Source organism: Fukomys damarensis, unplaced genomic scaffold (assembly GCF_012274545.1).
Source record: "Fukomys damarensis isolate Sample0158 unplaced genomic scaffold, DMR_v1.0_HiC HiC_scaffold_23, whole genome shotgun sequence".
Lineage (NCBI taxonomy): Eukaryota > Metazoa > Chordata > Mammalia > Rodentia > Bathyergidae > Fukomys > Fukomys damarensis.
The window spans coordinates 9,341,522-9,362,283 of record NW_022900935.1 but is presented as its reverse complement, the minus strand read 5'-3'; the positions used below and the strand labels follow the sequence as shown (position 1 = coordinate 9,362,283).

The 20,762-nt window shown below is 51.3% G+C and overlaps 1 protein-coding gene across 1 annotated transcript; it reads right to left on the bottom strand.

The window, feature by feature from the left end:
* Il22ra1 (interleukin 22 receptor subunit alpha 1) lies at nucleotides 1-16,761 on the bottom strand. Its single transcript, XM_010625946.2, has 7 exons — nucleotides 16,555-16,761; nucleotides 12,894-13,026; nucleotides 11,908-12,086; nucleotides 9,822-9,997; nucleotides 5,727-5,865; nucleotides 2,914-3,035; nucleotides 1-1,651 (listed from the first exon to the last, which is right to left on the bottom strand). The coding sequence occupies exons 1-7, from the start codon at nucleotides 16,595-16,597 to the stop codon at nucleotides 689-691; spliced, it is 1,755 nt and encodes a 584-aa protein (XP_010624248.1). The 5' UTR covers nucleotides 16,598-16,761; the 3' UTR covers nucleotides 1-688.
* Nucleotides 16,762-20,762: the final 4,001 nt, after the last annotated feature.

Sequence of the window (20,762 nt, the reverse complement as noted above, 5' to 3'; positions counted from 1 at the left end):
ATTACAGGCATGCACCACTATGCCAGGCTCTGTGTGCCTTTCAAATCCGGTTCTCAGGATAAATCTGGAAACTCCTTCTTGAAGGAAGGCGTGTATGGCTGCCTCCCCGGACTGCATTCCCTGGAGGCTGAAGCTGGATGGTACCTCTTCAGGTGTGGGCCTCAGTGTGGACCAAGCCCCAGCCTTACCCCTCCCAGCAGTCTCGCCACTGTGCCGCTTCCGGCCTTGGCAGTAGAGCAGGTTGTTCTGGTTCTGCCCAGCCTGCCACTACAGGCTCCTTCTCCCACCTTGGGCAGATGCCACACTCTCTGCTGAGCTAGATTATGAAACGGGCCAGGAATGGGGTCAGGCTCCCTGCCAACCCGGAGCCCAGCATGCTCAGAGCTAGAGCCCTGGGTCTCCAGGGGTTGCCTGCCTTACCTCCCTGTGCCCTGACTGTCCTGCCTGCCAGGTTCTGAGAGCTCCTGTCATGTGCACGCGTCGCTCTTCTGCCCCGGGCTCTTCCAGCTGGAGTCCCCATCACATTTTTCAGCCACAGCGGGCCCCAAGTCCTCCTTCCTCGGGTTCCTTCCCAAGTTTTCCACATCAGCTGGGCTGCAGAGTGTGTGGCCTGGCTGGGCGTGAGCCTGACAGCCAAGGCAGAGATGACGGTGGGGACCAAAGGAAGCTCAGGTCAGCCCTGCTCCTCTCAGGACTCCCACTGCACGGTGAGGGCCAGGCCTTGGAAAAGAGAGTCCAGCTCCGTGGGCGACTCTGGTTCCAAGGCCCTGGGGCCTGAGCTCAGGGCCTCAGCCTCAGATACTGGAACCTCGTCCTTGGGACACACAAGGGAGTCCAGCAGGCCCCAGGGAGGTGGCCCCTGGTTGGAGGTGGAGTGGGAGAGAGAAGGAGGGTGCAAAGGGAGGGACACAGGGTGGCCTTCAATCTGCACAGAGGAGAGGAGGGAGAGCGGGCCCTGTAGGTACGGTGGGGTCTCTGGCTCCCCACTGTGTAGCACGTGCAGGTCCAGCTCTCTGTCTGCATAGACGCCCAGGGGAGAGTGGAACAGTTCCGCTTCCGCTTCCCGGAGTCCCTCCATGGTCACAGAGGTCACTCCTTGCAGAGAGAAGTCCTCCGGGATGCAGCTTCCCATCGGTGCCTCCTTTTGCAGCCGACCTTTGTGCCTGAGAAGCTTGGGACTGGAGGGCGCCCCCGGGGGGGTGCTGCTGCCACAGCCTTCCAGGCACACCCCATAGGAAGCAGGCCCTCCATCCCCAGTGGCCTGGGAGGTGTAGGAGGGAGGCGGGGCTGTGGAGAAGGCCTGTGGAGTGTAGAGCAGGGCTTGGGCATCGTCCGGGGCAACCTGCGGATTGTAGGACGGGGGCCTAACCTCAGGGGCTGCCTTCGGGGAGTAGGACGGCGGGGAGGGCTTCCGGTGAGGTGGTACGCTGGCAGCCCGGAGGATGGAGACATCTGAGTGCCCCAGGTAGGCCACTTCAGGCAGGCCGTGCAGCGGTGTGGCCACCGGGGGCTCTCTGGGCCTGGAGACCATGACCTGGGTGTACTGCATGGGCTGGGCCCGACCGCTGGGGCTGCTGAGGTCCACGGCAGCAATGAGCACGTGCTCCTGGATGAAGCGCAGCGGCTGGAAAGTCAGCGCCCTCTGGACATTCTGTGCAAGGAAGACAGTGACAACCACCCAGGCCTTAGGGCTCATCCTATGCACCCCACGGTGCTGTGGGGAGGTGGGGTCCTCCTTGGGGAAGGGACCCGGTCAGGTGCATGGGCCTGGGGCACGTGGCTCAGTGGTAGAATCATTGCCTAGCACCCACGAGGCCCTGGGTTCCATCCCCCGTAGCAAAATCCACGAGGCCCTGGGTTCCATCCCCAACGTAGCAAAAATAAACAAATGAATAAATAATTCATCCACCCCCCCCCGCCTCCCTGCCGTACCTCAGTGATACCTTATAAAGACAAACGGGGTTCCAGACCCTTTCTGGAGGGCCCTTTCTACATATATGTTCTCTCTGGGAGGAGATTTAGGGGTCTGGTTTCCCCAGGAGGTTGATAATCTAGGAAGCTGGTGACCCAGATTTGGGGGTGCTGCTTGGCTCATGGAGCCTTGGTGGCCTGATTCAGGGGTCAGGGAGGAGAAGGCTGGGCAGCAGGGGAGACCAGGGGAGGTGACAGACGTGGCTCCTGTGCCCATGGACATTAAGCAAGGGGCCTTCAGGGCTTCTGTGCCTCTCAAAGGGCAGCCGCTCCAGGTGCTGACGGTCTGGCTGCTGGGGCAAAGAGGCGGCTCTGGGCGGCCAGCAGGGGCTGTGGCTGCACCTTGCACGGTTCCCTCAGGGAGGTATAGTTTAAATTCAGTTGCTGCTACTTGAAACTTGGGAGATTTCACATTACAAACTGAAATTCTGACTTTTCTTAAAAAAAAAAAAAAAAAAAAAAAAAGACAGGACACCACCTGGCCTGCAATCCCCTTGCTGGCACTCAGGTCCTGTCACCCACCTGGCCCTGGACACACTTGGGCTGCATGGCTTTGCTGTTCCATATCCACCGTTCCTGGTCACCTGCCCCTCTGCTGGTCACCTTTTTTGTTTGTTTGTTTGTTTTTTGAGGCAGGGTCTCACTATGTAGTTGAGACTGACCTGAAACTCACTATGTAACGCAGGCTGGTCTCGAACTCACAGAGATCCTCCTGCCTCAGCCTCCCGAGTGCTGGGATTACAGGCATGCGCTACCACGCCCAGCTGGTCACCACTCTTGTCTATGTTGGGCTGGATCAAGAATTCCAACAGGAGACCCAGTAGACCTAACCCTTTGTGTATGGAACCCTGCACTTTGGGGCGAACCAGGGGAGTCCCTGTCCCCTGGAGCTTTGGGGCCACTATCTGGTCCTCTCCCTCCTGCCTAGGTGGACTGACTTACCAGGGAATTGGGGGGCACAGGGGGCTTGGTGATGTATCTGTAGCTCAGGTAGCAAAGCGCAGCAACAAGGAAGCCCGCGAAGAAGAGGATGGCGCCTGAGAAGGAGTAGGTCCACGTCCGATCTGGGAGGAAGGGGAGATGGTGTGAGGCTGGGCCCTGTCCTGGGCAGGGTGCTGCAGAGCTCCCTCCATGGAGGTACGGGGAAAGCCCCCTCCTGACCCCCAGCCCATGGCTCCATCCCCACTGCCAGGAGATTTCAGCCAGCACAGTGCACCTTGGGAATCTTGGCGCCTCTTCTGTGAGCCCACTCCTTGCTTCTCCCCTGGCCAGCATGGCCTGGGCCTCTCCGGGTCAGCTGCCCATGGTCACATGACACCCCATCAACCTCTCCTGTTTCCACACGATGTGCCTCTCTTTAGTGGGAAACTGCTGCTCATTGCACCGGGACAAGCTAGGGACTTGGGACATTCCCTGGCTCGAGACATTTTGTACGTGCCATTTTGCCCAGAAGAAGGTGAGATGGAGTAAGAAGACACCAGCTTGGGGTAAAGAATACCCATGCTGAGCATTCTCCCCGCTATACGGCCCTCTCTGATCTCCCCCTTCATTAGTACCAGTTGCCTGTGAAACACATCCTAAGGGCCACGCAGTGTGCTGGGTGCTCTACCTATGTCATCCCAGGAAATCATTGGAACAACGCTAAGGATAAGGATGCTCCTTTCTTATAGATCACAAGGCCAAGTCTCAGAGAGGTTAAGCAACTTGACCATGGTCACACAGCTTCTCAGGAGAGAAGAAGCAGGATTGACATGTATACCTCCACATCCCCTCCTCACCGCCAGTACTTAATGATGTCTCCATTCTCTCATCTGTACTCATAAAGCAACGATACGGGTGAGACAATCTTGAGATCTACTTCGAGTGCTAAGAGGCTGGCACGGTGCTCTGTGGGCCTCCAGACATCAAAGAAGAAATCATGGGGGATTCTGGGCTCTGGGTGAGGCCGACAGGGTCAGGGGCAGCGTGTAGCCCTCTGAAATGGAAGGAAGGGGAATAAGTGTGCAGTCAGAGGGAAGAGCTAGAAGCCGAACTGCAAGGTGGAAGTTAGACCCCTGGCTTCGGAACCAGCTGACCAGCTGTGTGGTCATGGGCAAGTCACGGAACCTCTCTGAGCCAGAGCTCCGCCTCCGTAAAAGGGGGATGATGCGACCCAACTTGCAGGATTGTTTTAAATATAAATAACATGCAACAATGAAGATCGCAGGGTAGATGTAAAGCACTTGACACACGTAGCGTAGCAGAGATAGAGTAGTGATTAATAAGTGGTAGAAATTGTTTTTATTTTGAAGGAGGAGGTGTCACCTATGCGTCAGTAAAAGATAATCATCGGGAAGTGTGATTTGTCTAAAAACAGCTACGGTCTTGGAAAAGATGATGTCCCCTCATGGGTGAGGTAAGTGCGGAGCGTCTGCATGTTGCTGGAAACATCGCGAGAGGATCTGCGGAGTCCAGGGGAGAGAACCATGCATGCAGTGCTAGCTGGGTGCCCACTTCCATTGTCTAGTTCCCCCTGGCCCTGTTCTACTCCGGTGTCCCAGGCCTTGCCCAGGAAGGTACCCAAGAGCAGGCTGGTCCACTACACCTGCAGATCTCTGCAGGGGAGGCTCTGGGATCCGGTGGGCACTTGGGCCCTGATAGCGGAGTTTCCGCAGGAAGCCGAGAATGGGACACAGATACACTGGCCCTGGGCTGTGTCTCGCTCCCAGCTAAGCTCTGCACTTTGGTGTTGGGGCAGAGATCACACACAGACACTGATCTGAACATGGTGGCAAAAGTAGAGACTGTTTTCCCCAATCCGTCCAATTTGGGGCTATCGTGTTCACATTCTAATCTTGCAGCTTGAAGAATCGCACTATTTCTCTCTGCCTAGGAAAAGAAACACTAATAAAAAGATCAGAAGCAGGGCGTGGTGGTGCACACCTGTAATCCTAGCACTCTAGGGGGCCGAGGCTGGAAGATCAGAAATCTGAGACTTTGCCTGGTCAATTTGGCAAGATTCTGTCTCAAAATAAAAACATGAAAATGGCTGGGGTTGCGGCTCAGTGAAAAGGCCCTGGGTGAAAAGGTACCAAAAAAGAAGAAAAAAAAAAAATCAGATGCTTATGACGGGAGTGGAGTTTCACTTCTAGAGCAGTGCAGTGGTGAGAACTCCATCTCTGCAATTGGGCTTTGTTCTATCCCTCACCTGTGTGACCTTGAGCGAGTTACTTAACCGCTCTGAACTCCGGTTTCCTGCTCCGTAAAAGGAGAATGTTAATAATGCCTGCTTAAAATTCCCTGCATCGGAGGCTCGTGCTTAGTGGTACCTGGTGTCTGGTTAGCAATGCAGAAAATCTAGTTATTGTCACTGCCATCATTATTGTTTGGCTTTGGAAGGAATCGAGGGACCCTGTTGTCTTCTTTGCTTTCCCTTCTGCCCCATGTAGAGTCCCAGTGCCACCCTACCCTGGCTGCCACAGATCACTTGGGTTGAAATTCAGGTGAGTTTGCTTTGCAAGGGTACATCATACTGGCTGGAGGGAGGAAATTCAGACGTAGGCTGAGGGTGGGATTAAACGTTTGCTATGGCAACCATCCGCTACGGTGGTTGTGATAAACAAAGATCAGTCTTAGTAATACACACATAACCCTGCCACGGCTTTTCAGGGCACTGCCAAGCTTCCCCATGGGTACAGCGAGGGGGCAGCGTGCTGCAGACCTCACTCTCGTCCATCCGTGTTTCTCGCCCCCTCAGGATTCCCCAGAGTGCTCACCCGGCAGCGTCTTCACTCGGCACACGTAAGGGGCGCTCTCTTTCAACCTGGTGGGAACGGAAATCACGATGCTCCCCAGAAATTCCGTGTCAGGGGTCAGGTCCGAGAACTCATACTCTCGCTGCTTCCCTTCAAGGTGCTGAATTGGACAGAGGGTCAAAGTGAGCAAGGCCAGTGTCTGAGTGGAGCCCAAGCCAGCCCGCTCTCCTCCCGAGCTGCCGCCCCGGATGACGTCAGCCTGCAGCTCTTCATTCCAGTCTCTGACCTCTTTATTCTCCCACCCAGTCAGCCTCCAAGCTGCATGGGCCTTTTGCTTAGCGCTGCACTTCTTAAGCAGCCTACAGATAACAACCACGGCTGCCGCCTCCAGGCTCACTGCCCCGGCCACCCCTCCCCTCCTCCCAGTCTTTCTCATCTTCCTCCTCCTTCCTTAGCAAACGTCCAAAGTCCTCTGAAGCTGGAAGTGCTGGCACAAAGTATAATCTCAGCTACTTGGGAGGCTGAGGCAGGAGAATCAGCCTAAGTAGTTTAGTGAGAACTTGTTTCAAAAATCAAGAAGGGCTGGGGATGTAGTTCAGGGAGAAGGCCCTGGATTTAATTCCCAGTACTGGAATAAAAGAAGAAAAGAAGAGAAGGAAAAAGAAGAGAAAGGAAAGGAAAGCAAAAGCAAAAGCAAAATGAAAAGCCCTTTGAATGTCCGTCTTGCTCTTGCCTTCCTTTGGGCCTGAACTGGGCCTCAGCCTGGACTCCTGCTGTGGCTTCCTTACTAGTCACTTGTCTCTGGTTTCTTCCCTGTCTGTGTTCACTGTGCCACTGTGATCTTTACAGAAAATTAATAGAATTATGATGTTTCTCTATTCCAGATCCTTGGATGGCCTGCAGGACACAATCCCAGTCTCTGCCTCCCACCTGCATGTGTCTGTGTCCACAGCCCACCTGGCTTTTCAGGCTTGGGAGGTGCAGCGCCCGTCCCTCTGGTCACCTGATGTGCTGCGGGGAGACCTTGCTCCTCTGTCTCTGCTGCTCTCTCCTCCCCGCTGGTTTCTGGTGCTCACTCTCCTGTGTGCCTCTAACCTTTTGCACCTTGATCTCCTCTCTGTGTGTCCCCCGCCTCCCTTCGGCTCTTGCCTCTCTCCTGCTCTTCCCTGACTTAGCCCCTAACTGGCGTTCTGCAAGATTGTTCTTTATGCATTTTTTCTTCTTCTCTCTGGTACTCCGTAGTCACTTAGTGATGTAATCTGGTTCTGTGGCTTCTCTGATCACCAATGTAGGGATAACTCCCACCACATCCAGGAAGATCTAGAGTTCCGATGGGCACTGCCAGCTCCCTGTGCAGTATCACTGTGGGGTGCCTCTTGCTCAGCATGACAAACACCTGGACCTCCTAGATGGGGTCTGCCCTGTCCTACCCCACACCTCTTTCAGATTTTCTGATTTTGTTAATAACATCATTCTTCTTCTATAGACCCAAGCCCAAGTGTAAAAACCACCTTTGACAAATCCCCTCTCATATCCCCTTTACCTAATTACTTTAAGTGATCCAAACATCTTCCATTAAGGGCCAGGATCTGTATTTCTGAAAGTGCATAAGCCAGGCAAGAGATGCACTTTATTTGTTTGTTTTCAGCGACAGGGTCTCACTATGTAGTTGAGATTGACCTGGAACTCACTATGTATCCCAGGCTGGTCTCAAACTCACAGGGATCCTCCTGCCTCAACCTCCTGAGTGCTGGGATTATAGGTTTGTGCCACCACACCTGGCAAGAGATGCACTTTTAATAGAAAAACACAGGTTGAAAATAAATGGATGTAAAAAGATATACTATACAAACTATAAAAGGACTGGAGTGGCTAAATCAGTATCAGATAAAGCAGATTTGACTACAAAGAGTTTAGCCCAGAGGTAAGAAAGGGACAACACTTCATGTGATCTAATGGCCAGTGTATCAGGAGGATAAACGAATCATTACTACATGTGTCTAATAACACTTTCAAAACGCATAAAAGAAAAATGCAGAGAATTGAAGAGGAAACTAGACAAATCCACCTCATGGTGGGAACTCTAATTCTTTCAGCAGCTCAGAGCATAACAGATCCCTCCCCAAGTCAGGAAAGAAACAGAGGCTCCTCGCAACACCAATAGCCACCTCTGCCTAGTTGATATTTATGCAGCTCTCCACCAAACAACCACCAATACACATTCTTTTCAGAAATATGAGGAACATTCACCAAGACGGGCCACACGCTGGCCATAAAACAAATCTTAATCAATTTGAAGGACTGATATCAGGCAGAGTGTGTTCTCTGACCACAAACTGAATTAAATTGGAAATCAATAATAATAAAATCTTGAGTTAAACTCCAAATATTTATCAAAAACAGCAGTGATAAGGACTCCTCCTCCTTAATAACCTCTAATTGTTCTCCTTGCCTTCTGAAACAAACAAACTCTGTCCTTCCCCCTCCTTCAGCTCTACAGCGTGGGCAGTCGGCTCAAGCTTCTCTCCCAAGCGCCTCTGCCTCAGAGGCTCTTTGACTTCAAGGTGAGGAAGAAGCCCTGGGTGTTCACTGAAATTCAGACCTCCCCGGATGCAGCTGCGATCACTGAAATGGGTTGAGTCGGAGGGGTCCGAGGGTCTTCACCTTAGTGCCATAGGAAATTCTGATGCCAGTTACCCAGGACCACGTAGTCAGAAATTGCTTTACAGGCTCCAAGATCCAGCCAAATGGGTAGTTTTGCCTTCTCCAAAAGCACCAAGTTTTCCTGCTTCTCTCTCTGATCAGGGTGGGGCAGTGGAGGCAGGGGGTGTGTGTGGGGTCAGAGGGCTTGAAACAGGCCTGGATTGGAATCCTGCCTAGCTATTTGCTGAGCCATCTTGCCCAAGTGACTCAACTTTTCTGAAACTCTATTTTCCCATCTGGAGAACGGAGTTAGTAACTCCTGTTTCACAGGGCTACGCTAAAGATCAAATAATATAATATGTACTTGTAGCTATTACCTGACAAAACTCAGAAACTGCCACGGGCACCCGAAAGTTTCCTGGAAGCCTTAGATCTCACTGGGCTGACATCCTGCCCCATTTCACAATATCCTTGTGTTCCTCTACCTAGAGCTGTTGGAATTCTTGTTTCAACTTTGTTCCCACACACAAGATTACAGTGTAAGTTCCTTGACAGTGGGAATAAGAGTTGGAAACAAATATTCATTTGACCTAATGTGAGTTAGTGGCACATGCTAGGGGGAACGTACCACATATTTCCTGAAAACACAATCACTTGGCAATTTGTACCCTTTTCTTCCACCTTGCCTTCTGATTGATCCTTTTATTTTTGGTACAGGGGATCGAACTCGGGACCTTGTGCTTGTGAGGCAGGTGGCAGCACCACTGAGCTAAATCCCCGGCCCACATCCTGATCGATCTTAAGACACTCCTGGTATAGATCCCTGCAAACAGCAGAGAAGCAGCCAAAAGGGTTGCAGCAGCAGAATCATCTCCATCGCATTTTCCCAAGAGAACACCTGAGAGTGCTAAGAGGGATTGTTTTCTACAACTTTAGGTGTTTTCCGCAATTTAGATGGCAAAATTAAAAATCTACTATATGCAAAAAATTTTTTTTTCTGGTCAAATAAACTTGAGAACAGTTATATATATATTTTTTCCTTTTGGATTTTTGAGACGGGGGTCTCACTATGTAGTTGAGACTGACCTGGAACTCACTGTGCAGCCCAGGCTGGTCTCGAACTCACAGCAATCCTCCTGCCTCAGCCTCCTGAGTGCTGGGATTACAGGCGTGCGCCACCACGCCCATCTGAGAACAGTTGTATTAAACAAATCCCACTTTGAAGTGTTGCCCCCGAGGTACTTGTCAGCGCCGTCAGAGCTGTCAGCATGTTATTGGGTACTTGTGCATGAATCCACAAGAGCAAGGGTGATTGTGATATTTCCAAGGGTTTCAAAGAAACCCTCCAAGAAATATGATTTGGGAAATGCTATTTTATATACCACCTTATCTTTTTAATGAAGCAACACAGATCTAATTGGGAGACATGGGGTTCCCCAGACAGGGAAGGACCAGCATGCAACATACATTTACCATTTGGTAGGTGTGGTTGACGTGGAGCTCCAAGTGGTAGAACAGGTCCTGGAAGACCTCCTCCAGGGTGAGCTGGTGGCCATCTGCATTGTACATGGGCGTGAGGGTGGGGTGGACAATCATCTGAATGGATCTCACTTTGGGGACACAAGTCACATCTGGTGGCTTGATGGTAGCTGACAAAAGGGAGAGAGAAAAGAGAAGACAAAGTCAGAACTGTCTGGCATGGTCTGAGGCTGTGTGGATGACGAGGAATGATAGTGCCCACTCCTCTCCCGGCCCAAGCCCTAATGATCTGGAGGCATCAGTTACGCCAATGGGAAAAAAGAGCGAAGTCCTGCACATGACTGGTGTCTGGATGGGAGGCTGGTGAAGGGCGACCCTGGGCATGGGGTCACGCCCTCGAACCCCTGGTTCTGCCCCCATCCATCCCATTCCCTGGGTCCCCACCTTAAGCCTGGAACCACCCCCGCTTGGCCTTGGGGATGTCACGGACTGATGTCTCAACTTTACACACTAAGTAACATGGCAGGGGGCTCGGCTCCAAGGCCAGACACTGGACTTGAGCCTCTCTCAAGGTGGAATTTTCAAATCAACTGAATGGCTTTCACTGGTTTAGAGACTCCTTTGACAAATGCTGTGGACCTTCTTGCCCCTGAAACATACACTCAAAAATCTTGCATCACATTCCAGGGGTTCATGGATCCCATTCACCCTGAATGTAATTTATCAAAGTCCCTCGGGAGAACCATTGACTCCACAAATTTAAAACATCCGAGGAAGAAGAATGCTCACTTTGGTGCTATTTATAAAGTTGAAAAATAGTGCTAAATGTTCTCAAAAGAGCAATCAGGTAAGCAAATTATGCCTCCAAAGAATGAGTCATCTTGCCGTGAAACAGCGTCTCGTGGGTAAATATCTAATGACTTGGGCAAATTTCATGCTACCGTCATATAAGGAAAAATCACAAAAGCAGAGGAAAGAACACGAGATGAGAAAAAGCAAATAGGGTTGCTAGTAACTGTGGCTCTGGATGCTCAGGTTACTCGGGGCGACATTTATTTTTCTTTGAATATATCTGTATTTCTACGTTTCCTATCTTTAGGATGAATTAACTGAATAAGCCAGTTTGAAAAGGCCCAGGGAACTTTTTCTTTTTCTTCCAATCACACGTGGCTGTAAAATCATTTGGCAAACATTACCAACTGCGGTGTGCACTACAAGGACAATGAACAGGGTGCGATGGTCTCTTCCTATCCCGGAGGAGCAGTTCCAGGGTGCCAAGCAGATACCCAAATCTGCGGGTGCTCAAGTTCCTCATACAAAATGGCCTAGTGGTTGAGTGTGACTACGTAAGTCCTCTCACATACTTTACACCATGTCTGGATGACTCAATCCCTGACACAATGTCAGCACCCTGTACAGAGTTATTGTACGGTGTTTCCATTATTTAGGGAATAATGATGAGGGGACAAAAAGTGTGCACATGTTCTGTACAGACCCAAGTGTTTCAGATTTTTTCCCTTGAACCCGTGGCTGCTGACCCTGTGGATGCGGGGAGCTGACCGAGAAGGGAGAGTGACAGGAAGGACCTGCTCACATCAGGCAGTCGGGGCTGGGCTGGGGACACTTTCTAAGGAGTCCGCATGAACCAACCGAGCCCTAAAGACTGGAAAGAAGCCTGTTGTGTGAGGAGCCATGAGGCAGCAGGAGCAGAAGGGCTCTGAGGCAGGAGCCCCTACGGGCAGAGCTGGGGCTGTGTAGGCTTCAGCAAGGAGCCACATCTTGTGTTGAGGGTCAGGAGAAAGTGCCGGAAAGTCTGAGGCAGGGAAGAGAAGGTGGGATTTGGGGGTTGAGCAGATCCCTCAGAATGCTCTAAGGAGGGGCAGGGGCAGAGGAGGAAAGGGGTGAAGTGGCCCTGGCTGTGGTGCGTCCCTGCTGGGGACGTGCTGTGGTAGGAGGTGCTGTCCTTGAAAGCCACCTCCCTAGCATCGCCGGGGTGTGGAGCCGTTCTGGGCCCTCTGCCCACTCCAGGGCTCAGAGGCTGGTGCTCCCCTCACCCCAAGCACACGGGGCTCCTACTCACTGTGTTGCTGTGGGTGGAACCGCTCAGTCATCTTGGTGGCCGACCAGCCTTCTGAGCTGATGGCCGTGACCCTGGCGTAGTAGAACTCAGTGAAGTTGCCCGTCTCCACGGTCAGGTTGCAGGACTTCCGGGTGATCCGTTGGCAGCCCGCCTTTGCCAGCCATTCTGGCTTTCCGTACCTGGAGGAGAGGGCGAGGTGGCACACCGTTAGCGAATGCCCTCCACTAGGCCTGTGCTTTATTAATGATGATAACGATGTCTAATATTTACTTAGCACCTTCTGTGTCCCGGGCCTTTCATGTGGATGATCTCAGTCGATTCTCACAATGACCCCTCAGCTGTGTATATTATTTTCCCTCCTTTTCAAATAAGGAAGCTGAGTCTCGGAGGAATAAAATGCGCCCATGCTTTTGAAGTGTACATGTGGTGAGCTGGATCTGAACCCAGCCAGTTTGAGTCCACATTATGGGCTCGCTGTCACCATCAGGCCTTAAAGCAAACCCTCCTCTCTCCATTTCACAGATGAATGGAGGCTCAGAGAAGGCAAGAGACTTGCCACAGGACACAGAGGCAGTACCAGGAATGGGACCTCAGGTTTGCAGACTTTGGGCCCCTGTTTATCCTCCTCCCTGGCTGGGTGGGAAGAGAGAAGAGCTGCACAGGGACGTGGGGTGGGGTGGTGGGCACAGCCTCGTGTTCACTTCCTCTCGCCAGTAATAACAAAACGACTACTGGTAGCTTCTTATTTGTCAGGCACAACTATTGACTTCATTTTATTTCAGCCACCATTTTATTTCAACTTACGATGAAAAGATACCGTCATTTTCCCTAGGCAGAGCCAGCAGAACCAACCACTCTTTTACCTTGGCTCTGCAGAAATGCATGGGAGCAGCGCTTTGAGGGCACTGGGACTTGGGAGAGGGGGAAGTTCAGGGTGGGGTCGGCTGTGGGCAGTGTTCGGGGGGCAGGTGGGGCAGGAGGCCTACGTCTTGTAGTCCACGCTGTAGACTGTGCCTGGGATGCTCTCCGGCTTGCTGTCCCAAGTGAGGATGTTTTCAAAGTTGCTGGACTGGAATTTCACGTGCTGAAGAAGCCCAGGGGAGTCCTCAGCCATGTGAGCTGCGGGAGAGTGGGAAGAGGCTGAGTGGTGGCTCGTGGACCTGCGACCCGGCCACCCAAACAGGGTGGTGCCCCCATCACTGCTGTTGATTTCAAGGACACCTTCACCACCCTGGAAAGAAACTGGTTAATCCCACTCTTCCCCTCAGCAACTCCGTCCCTAGCAACACCTCTCTGGATTTGCCTATTTTGGACTCTTCACATACACAGTCTTCATTTCTTTCTGCTTGTGGCTTCTTCCTCTCATCTTAAAGTTTAGGAGGGTTCATCTGTATGGTAGCATGAGTCAGCCCGTGCTGCCGTTTTATGGCTGGAAAATATTCCATGTATGGAACGGACATGGCATGGACAGACCACATTTTGTTTATCCATTCATCACTTGGTGGACTTCTGGGTTTTCTTTACTTTTTGGCTATTGCAAATAATACTGCTGTGAAGATATATTCAGGAATTTTTTTTTTAGTGCCAGGGATCGAACTCAGGTTCTTGCGCTTGCGAGGGAGGCCACCGAACTGCTGAGCTAAATCCCTGGCCCTGTGCAGGAATTTTTAAGTGGACATATGTTTTTAATCTCCTTGGACTTATAACTGAGTGAAATTGTTAAGTAACTCCGTTTAATTTGCTTGTATGCATGTGTGTGTGTGTGTGTGTGTGTGTGTGGTGCTCACACTTGAACTCAGGGCCTCACACATTCAGGGTAACTGCTATATCACTGAGCTACACACCCAGCCCAGGAAGTTGTTTAAGGTATTATTTGCTTTTTGTTTTTTTTGTTTTTGGTACCGGGGATCGAACTTGGGCCCTTGCGCTTGTGAGGCAGGTGGTGGAACCACTGAGCCAAATCCCCTGCTGTTTAAACTATCAGAATTTTAATTTCCTTTTATCTGAGGTGGAACTAAGTCACCCTGCAGACAATAATGACAAGAGCAGTGGTTGATGTTTATGAAGACCGAGTCAGACCCAAGCCTCTCACTTCACTGAACCCCAGGACAGTCTGACGAGATGGTCTCTACCACTATCCTCACTTTGCCCATGAGGACAACTGAGACTCACTGCAACGTTGCCCAGTGTCAGAGGAGGCAGTGACAGAGTTTTTGGGCACCGTAGGCGAGGTCTGGGAAGATGTTCACAAATGTGTGGGAGGGGCCTGGCCCATGCTGGGTGGGGGCTTTCATAAAGGGCCCAGTCTAGGGAGGGTGGGAGGAGAGACAGGCGCACACAGCCGGGGTCAGGGGGCAGCTCAGGGGGTTAGAGTGTATGCTTAGAACATGACCAAGGCCCTGGGTTCAGCCCCTAACAATAAAAGGAAAACAAAAACGCGTCTGCCTCCATCCGTCCCAGCCCAGTCCTTTGCTCAGCTTACTGCCGTTCATGACAAGGGAGGATAGCAAAGACTGGGCTCCAAGCAGGGGTTGGAGGTGGGGGGCTCTGCACTTCAAGGGAAGAGCTCTTGACTTACAGACCTCCTTGGTGGTGGAGAGGAAGAGGGGCCAGCTGACTGTGGCTGGGGCTGGCGGTCAGCTCTGAGCATGCGCAAGGCGGCCTGGGACCTAAACACGCAAACGTAGCGGAGTCAAGGCTTGGAGGCCTGGGTAGGTGTCTGCTGTGCCTGTGCTGGACTCGCCCCTGAGGCAGCCCCAGGAAAGTTATTTACTGCCACATTCCACGTCTACAGACAGTTTCTGCAGGAGGGCTGCAAAGGCGAGGCCGGGAAGCAGAGTGGGTCAGTCCGCCGCCGCCATCACACAACTCAGGTTACTGGGAAGCCCCCTCCTCCAACTGTGGAAACCTTTATCGTCTAGGCTCCTAGCCCTGGGGGGGGGTGTCTCGCGGGTGGTGTAGGACAGACTCTACCTACACTGCCTCCACCCAGTGCCGTGGCCCTGCTGTTGTTCCCATGATGTTCCTGACGTCCGGTCTGGGTCCCATTCGGGGCAGAACTGGCGGCAGTTCTGGAGGGAGGGGTGCTGGAGTTCAGGGCTGGGTCTAGAACTGAGTGAGTGCAGTGGAAACAGACTGAAGAGTGGCTTCATTGTGGGGAGGTCAAGGGCAGGAGGGTGATCGTGAGAAAGGAGGGAAGACCGGGTCTGTTGGGTAGGCGTGGCCGTGGTAGGAAAGGCTGCTGGTTGGGGTCAGTGTGCCAGGCAGGCTATCTGGGCTGGGGGAGGCTGGTGGTCGAGGCTCAGGGTTCCGGGGTGGTGCAGTTGGCACCACTCTTCAAGAAGGAATGGAAGTTGTCTTCCAGAAGCCGGGTGGGAAGATCTTGGCTAGCTCCTCTCATTTAGGGGGTATTAGAAGCTAACAAGTCCCGCGATACTTCCTGCCCTACTCGCTTCTTTCCCTCTCCAAGTCCATCCTGCCTGTGTCACTTCTATACTTCCTGGGTGAAAGTCTACATTGTGAAACCTGGAGACGTATGTTGTGTGGAGGCTGGCCGTCTGGCAGACTTTATAAAAGGCAGGTTTTCACATTTGTGTGGAAAAACAATCTATCAACTGGTTGGGAAGCTAAGGAAAAACAGCAACAATCCAACATGCTCTGGACTCAGCCAGACTGAGGGGTGAGGGGCTGTGTCTGCAGAGGGTGTAGCTGGCCCTAAAAAACCTCCTCAGGTTGCTTCCTGGGACCCATGCTAAAGGGCCAGGAGCACAAGGGTTTCCCACCAGAGAGGACATACTCTGAGCCTCTGGGGCTGCAGCGAATCCCTGGCCATCCCAGGCCCAGAGTGTGGAGTTATTTAGCTAATGCCAGGGGAACACAGCCTACAGGCAGAGAGGGTCCAGGGACAGCATGGAGGGGCTCTTGTTCTTTCATGGACCTATTCCTGTTCTGGACAAAAGACCATGCCTCCCCCTCTGCTGTCACTGCTGTGCTCTGGCTTCCTGAGAGAGTGCCCTGGGTTCCATGCCATGAGAAGAGATGTACCTTGGGCTCTCATGTCTAGTCTCCACCATGATGAATCCAAAGCCCACTTTGTTGGATTTGACAAGGGATGCTGGTGGTCCTGTCTGCAAGAGAACCCTGGTGATTTAAGACCCTTGAGTACAGCCCTCTGGGATACTCTGGGAGGAAATGCTCTTCCAATCCAGCCAGAGTGGCCAGAGGAGAAAAGCAGTGACTCCCACCAGCCTATCCCTCCTCCCCTCTCTCAGAACCAGAGAAAGATGGGCAAACCCCAGTCAGGCAAAGGATGAGAGGGGTCAAAAAATGTCCGACTCCCCCAGGCCAATCCTCCAGCTGCTGGGATGTGGGGATCCAGCACCCCAATTCTGACATCTGGCTATGTATTCTTTGACCCCTGGATCATTTGAGTTCCTGGAGGAAGCCATGGTTGGGAGATACCCACCTCCTAGCACTTCCCAGACCCCTAAGCTGGCTACCTGTTTCCCCAAGATGCCTGGAACCTGGTTCAGCCTGAGCAGGGAAGAAAATGAAACTGGCCAGGATGAGCTATTCAGGGCAAGGGGCGACAACCTCAGTCCCGGGTCCTGGGATGGGGAAGATCTGACCAGAGGATGGGGCACTCACCGGCCAGGGATCCGACAGCTAGGATGGTCAGGAGCGTCTTCATGGCCCTGCCCGGGCCCCTCCGGGCCTCCTCCCGTACGTACCCTGCACAGAAGGCAGGCTGTGAAACCTTGCCGCCTTGCCAGTGACTCCACCCGGCACAAGGCGGGGAAAGGAGGAGAGGGCAGGGCTGGGTAGTGGGGGAAGGGTGCAAAGGTGGCTGGCCCTGTGCACTGGAATTCCACGTCCTGGGTGGGATCCAAGGGAGTTCCCTCGCTGACTGCAGAGAGCACCAACTGCGGCAGGCGGGCTTGTTTATCTGGTCCGGGGGCTGATTCATCCCAAGACTCTTCAGCGGTTTATCAGGGAGCTGAGAGGCAGAAAAGGCAAAGAATCCATGATATATGGGCATAGCAGAGAGTAACTGGCACTGTATCAAAGCTTGTACCATGTGCCTATCTTTTGTCCCAATAATTCTATTCCCAGGGTATTTACCCTGAAGAAAATAATGGGGCAAGGGAGGAAAAGAAATAAACTCAGAATGCTCCTTGCCACAAAGCTTTCACTTCTTGGCTTTGTTGGAGCAGTGAGTAGAAGATTCAGGATGTCTGGGGCCCTTGTGCTGAGCCCAGAGTGGACAGTGCTTGGGCACAATTTCCTGCTCGCTGGGCTGCTGGGTGGGGCCTGGGTACATTACCTTGAGTTTTTAGCTGGGACCATAAAAAGTTCAGAAAAAATCTCATCTCAGGCTTTGGGGCTTTCTTCCGCTGTGCTAGAGAGAGGGGCGACATTTATTGCAGGCCTTTAGGTTTGGGACCTAAGAAGAAGGACGCTGTTGCCCAGCATCATTCTGCCCTGAGAATAGTATCTACAGAGATGAACATGAACTTCCCGGTAACGAGGGGGTGGGTGTTTGGGAAATGGTTTTCTACTGCTTGGTGAGTTGCAGAGAAGGTTGAAGGGGTCTAGACTCAAGTTGGGGTGGACTTGATCAAAGGGACCAGCCCCTGACCAGTCCAGCAGCATAATGGCGGCCAAAGCCTTTGGGAACAGACTGACCTGTGCAGGATCCTGTGAAAATTTGGTTGTTGTTTTGTTGGGCTAGGGAAGAATCCAGGGCATTGTGAATACTAGGAAAGCTACATTTCCAGCCCTTGGGTTGACTTTTTGGTTGTAATGGGCTGTAATGTCCAGGGCTCTATGATTTAGTTTTCCTTTTCTATGTTGTAATTGTTACCAGCTCTAAGTCTTTGCTGAAGTTTGTTTGACCAAACATCCAAATACAAGCTGTGCTTTGGAGGATCTAAGTTAGAGGTTGTGTCAGTCATTTACTGTAATCGTAGGAAATAACATTTCCCAGAGGCCTTTGTTAGCAGCTTCCTGATAGGGTGAGCCCATGGCAGGTTGCAGGGCTGAGGAGGTCAGGGAATTCTCAGCCATGGGTGGCATCTCCAGTAGTGGCTGAGTCTCTGGGGCTCTCACTCCTGTCAGACAGTCCCTCTAGCCAAGCTGCTTCCTAGTGCTATCAAGTGGCCAATCCTGGGTTCAAGCAACATCTACTGCCCCATCTTTCTGTTAATCTAGAAGGATGGAGCTGCTTTCTGCTATGGTGAATCTCTGGCTGCTTCCTGGTCCTAAATGAACTCCAATTCTCCCATCATCTAGTTACAGGCATTAAAGTCCCTTGGTTGGAAAGACTCAAGCTCTTTTGGTGTTCCTGAAGGGACCAGGATGAATATAGGGCATCTGATGACTTTAGAGACATGGTGGTGTAGGGAGACTACAGGCAGAGGAACAAGTTACAAAATGCCACCAAGAGACCCCATAGGGGGAGAAAGCAGTTCTGGACCAAGGTAGCTGACCTAGGGACAAGCTGTGACCCCATCTAGCCCAAAGGGAGGAATCTGATGAGGGAATGGGATGCCTGTGGTCATGAAGGTCTGTGGTTATGCAGAAATTAATAGAAAGGAAGACATTTGGATTGTTAGCGAACTTGGGAACTCCCAGGTTCATTGGTAACATTAAGTTGTTGTTGTTGTTTTTAAAGAGAAAGAATAGCCTCCTTGTCCAACAACAGTGGTTTGGATGCATGAATAATGGTCTGTCCACTCAAGACAAGACAAATACAGCTTTCAAAATAAAGCTGGAGACAAATAGCTCATGGTCTGGAACAGCGCAAGGCTGGTTGAAACACACACAGAACTCACACACATGGAGATAAAGGTCTTGAAGAGTATGTATGAAAACACCAATTGGGCCGTTTGGGGTGGTAGTGGAATTGTAGTCATTTTTATTCTTTCCCTTGGCTCATCTATAATTTTCTGAAGTTTTTATAGGAAATATATTAATTTGTATTAAGGATATGAAAGGCTACTGGCAAAACAGATAGAGATTCCCAAAGTGCCTTTGTATGGGCTATTCCCCCTCCTAATGGCATCTCCTCTCCCTTGGCCAAACCCTCTTCTTCCAAGCCCCAGGATTTCTCCTCGTGTAATACGCCTGCCTGCTCTCGACAGCCCCTGCCCTATAAAAATCCTTCCAGAGCTCTGGTGTGGTCCAGCATGTGGCACTGTCCAGTATAATTCTTTAGTTGTGTTCCCCACTCAAGATGGAAGGGAGAGGTCTGGGTTGGGATGGAGGGGAAACATGAACACCCTCTTCAAATTTTGGCGAGGCCGAAGCATTTAGAAGCCTCCAGATAGGAAGACCACGGAGGGGTGTGTTAGGGAGGTCGGTCTCTTTGGCTTTGAGGAAATAGCTTTCCCTGTGACTGCGGCTTCTTCAGGATGGGCGGCCTCGGGAAGCAGAAAGCTCCTGGTTGGTAGAGGTGCTCAAGGTGAGGATGTGGCCAATGGCAGAGGCTCCCTAGATATCTTGCTTTCTGGCCCTTGTCTCCCCCTGGAGGGAGAAAGCGTCCCCAGTGCAGACAGCACCCTGTCCTCCCTCCGGGTAGCTGAGTACAGATCAAAGATCCAACACCTACTTAGAGGGTGTAAAGCAGATTTGCCTGGCTTGTTCTAGCTCAGGCTGCTGGGGAAATGTCAATTTCTCTGACACTCCCTTGCATTGTCTTCCCTGTGAGCCTTTGAATGAGTTGTTCTGCTGCCTAGATCACCCCTCCACTCCCTTTTCCTATTTATTTATTTTCTTTTTTGGTACCAGGTATTGAACTCAGGACCTTGTGCTTGTGAAGCAGGAGTTGGAACCACTGAGTTAAATCCCCAGCCCTGTCTAACTCTTATTTATTCTTCAGGTCCCCTCTCCAACTTATTTCCTCCAGGAAGTCCTCCATGTGTGAGCTGCTTGTCTGCTTGGTAACTCACTTCTGTGCTCCCGTATCCTAGTGTGCATTTAGCTGTACTTTCCACTTCCACACCTTGCCGACCCTGGGGACAAGACCTGTGACTTGCTTACCTTGGTATCACAGTGTCTTGGTCTAAGTGACACAGCAGTTACTTGAGAATGTTTGCTGATTGACTGAGTGTGCTGGGGGAGCTGGCTAGCTCTGTATTTTTAAGAATTAGTACTTGTGTGTAGTACACAATGTTTATGTTCCTTGTGCGGAGTTGGTACTTGTACATAGTATATCTTACTCCTTTTCATCCCCTTTCTATCCCTCTCCTCCTCCCTCACAACGTCTTTTGATCTCCTTCCCTTTTGAGAAGGGTTTTCTTCCCTACTTCCTGTTCTGTATCTTTTGTTTCGCTCTTTATTTATGCTTTGGGTTTCTCGTGGAAGAGAAACCACGTGATACTTATGTGGGTCTGATTTATTTCACTTAATGTGATGGTCTCGAGGTGCACCCATCTTCTCACAGATTCTGGCTGCCTCTGTGGCAGAGTAGTGCTCCACCGTGTGTAAAGGCCACAGTTTCTGTTTCCATCTATCCATTGAGGCACATAGAGGCCACTTCCAAGATTTACCCATTGTGAATTGTGCGCTATACATGAGTGTGTGTGTGAACCATTATAATATGATACATTCAACTCTTTCAGGAAGATATTTAGAAGAGCAATAGCTGGGTTACATGGGATTTCTATTTCTAGTTATTTGAGAATCTCCATACTGATTTCCACAGTGGTTATACTAGTTTACATTCCCACCAGCAATGTAGAAGGGTTCCTGTTTTCTTGCAGCCTCACCAGCATTTGTTATTATTTGATTTCTTGACGATAACCATTCTTTCTAGGGTAATATAAAATTTCAATGTAGTTTTTTTTTTTTTTTTT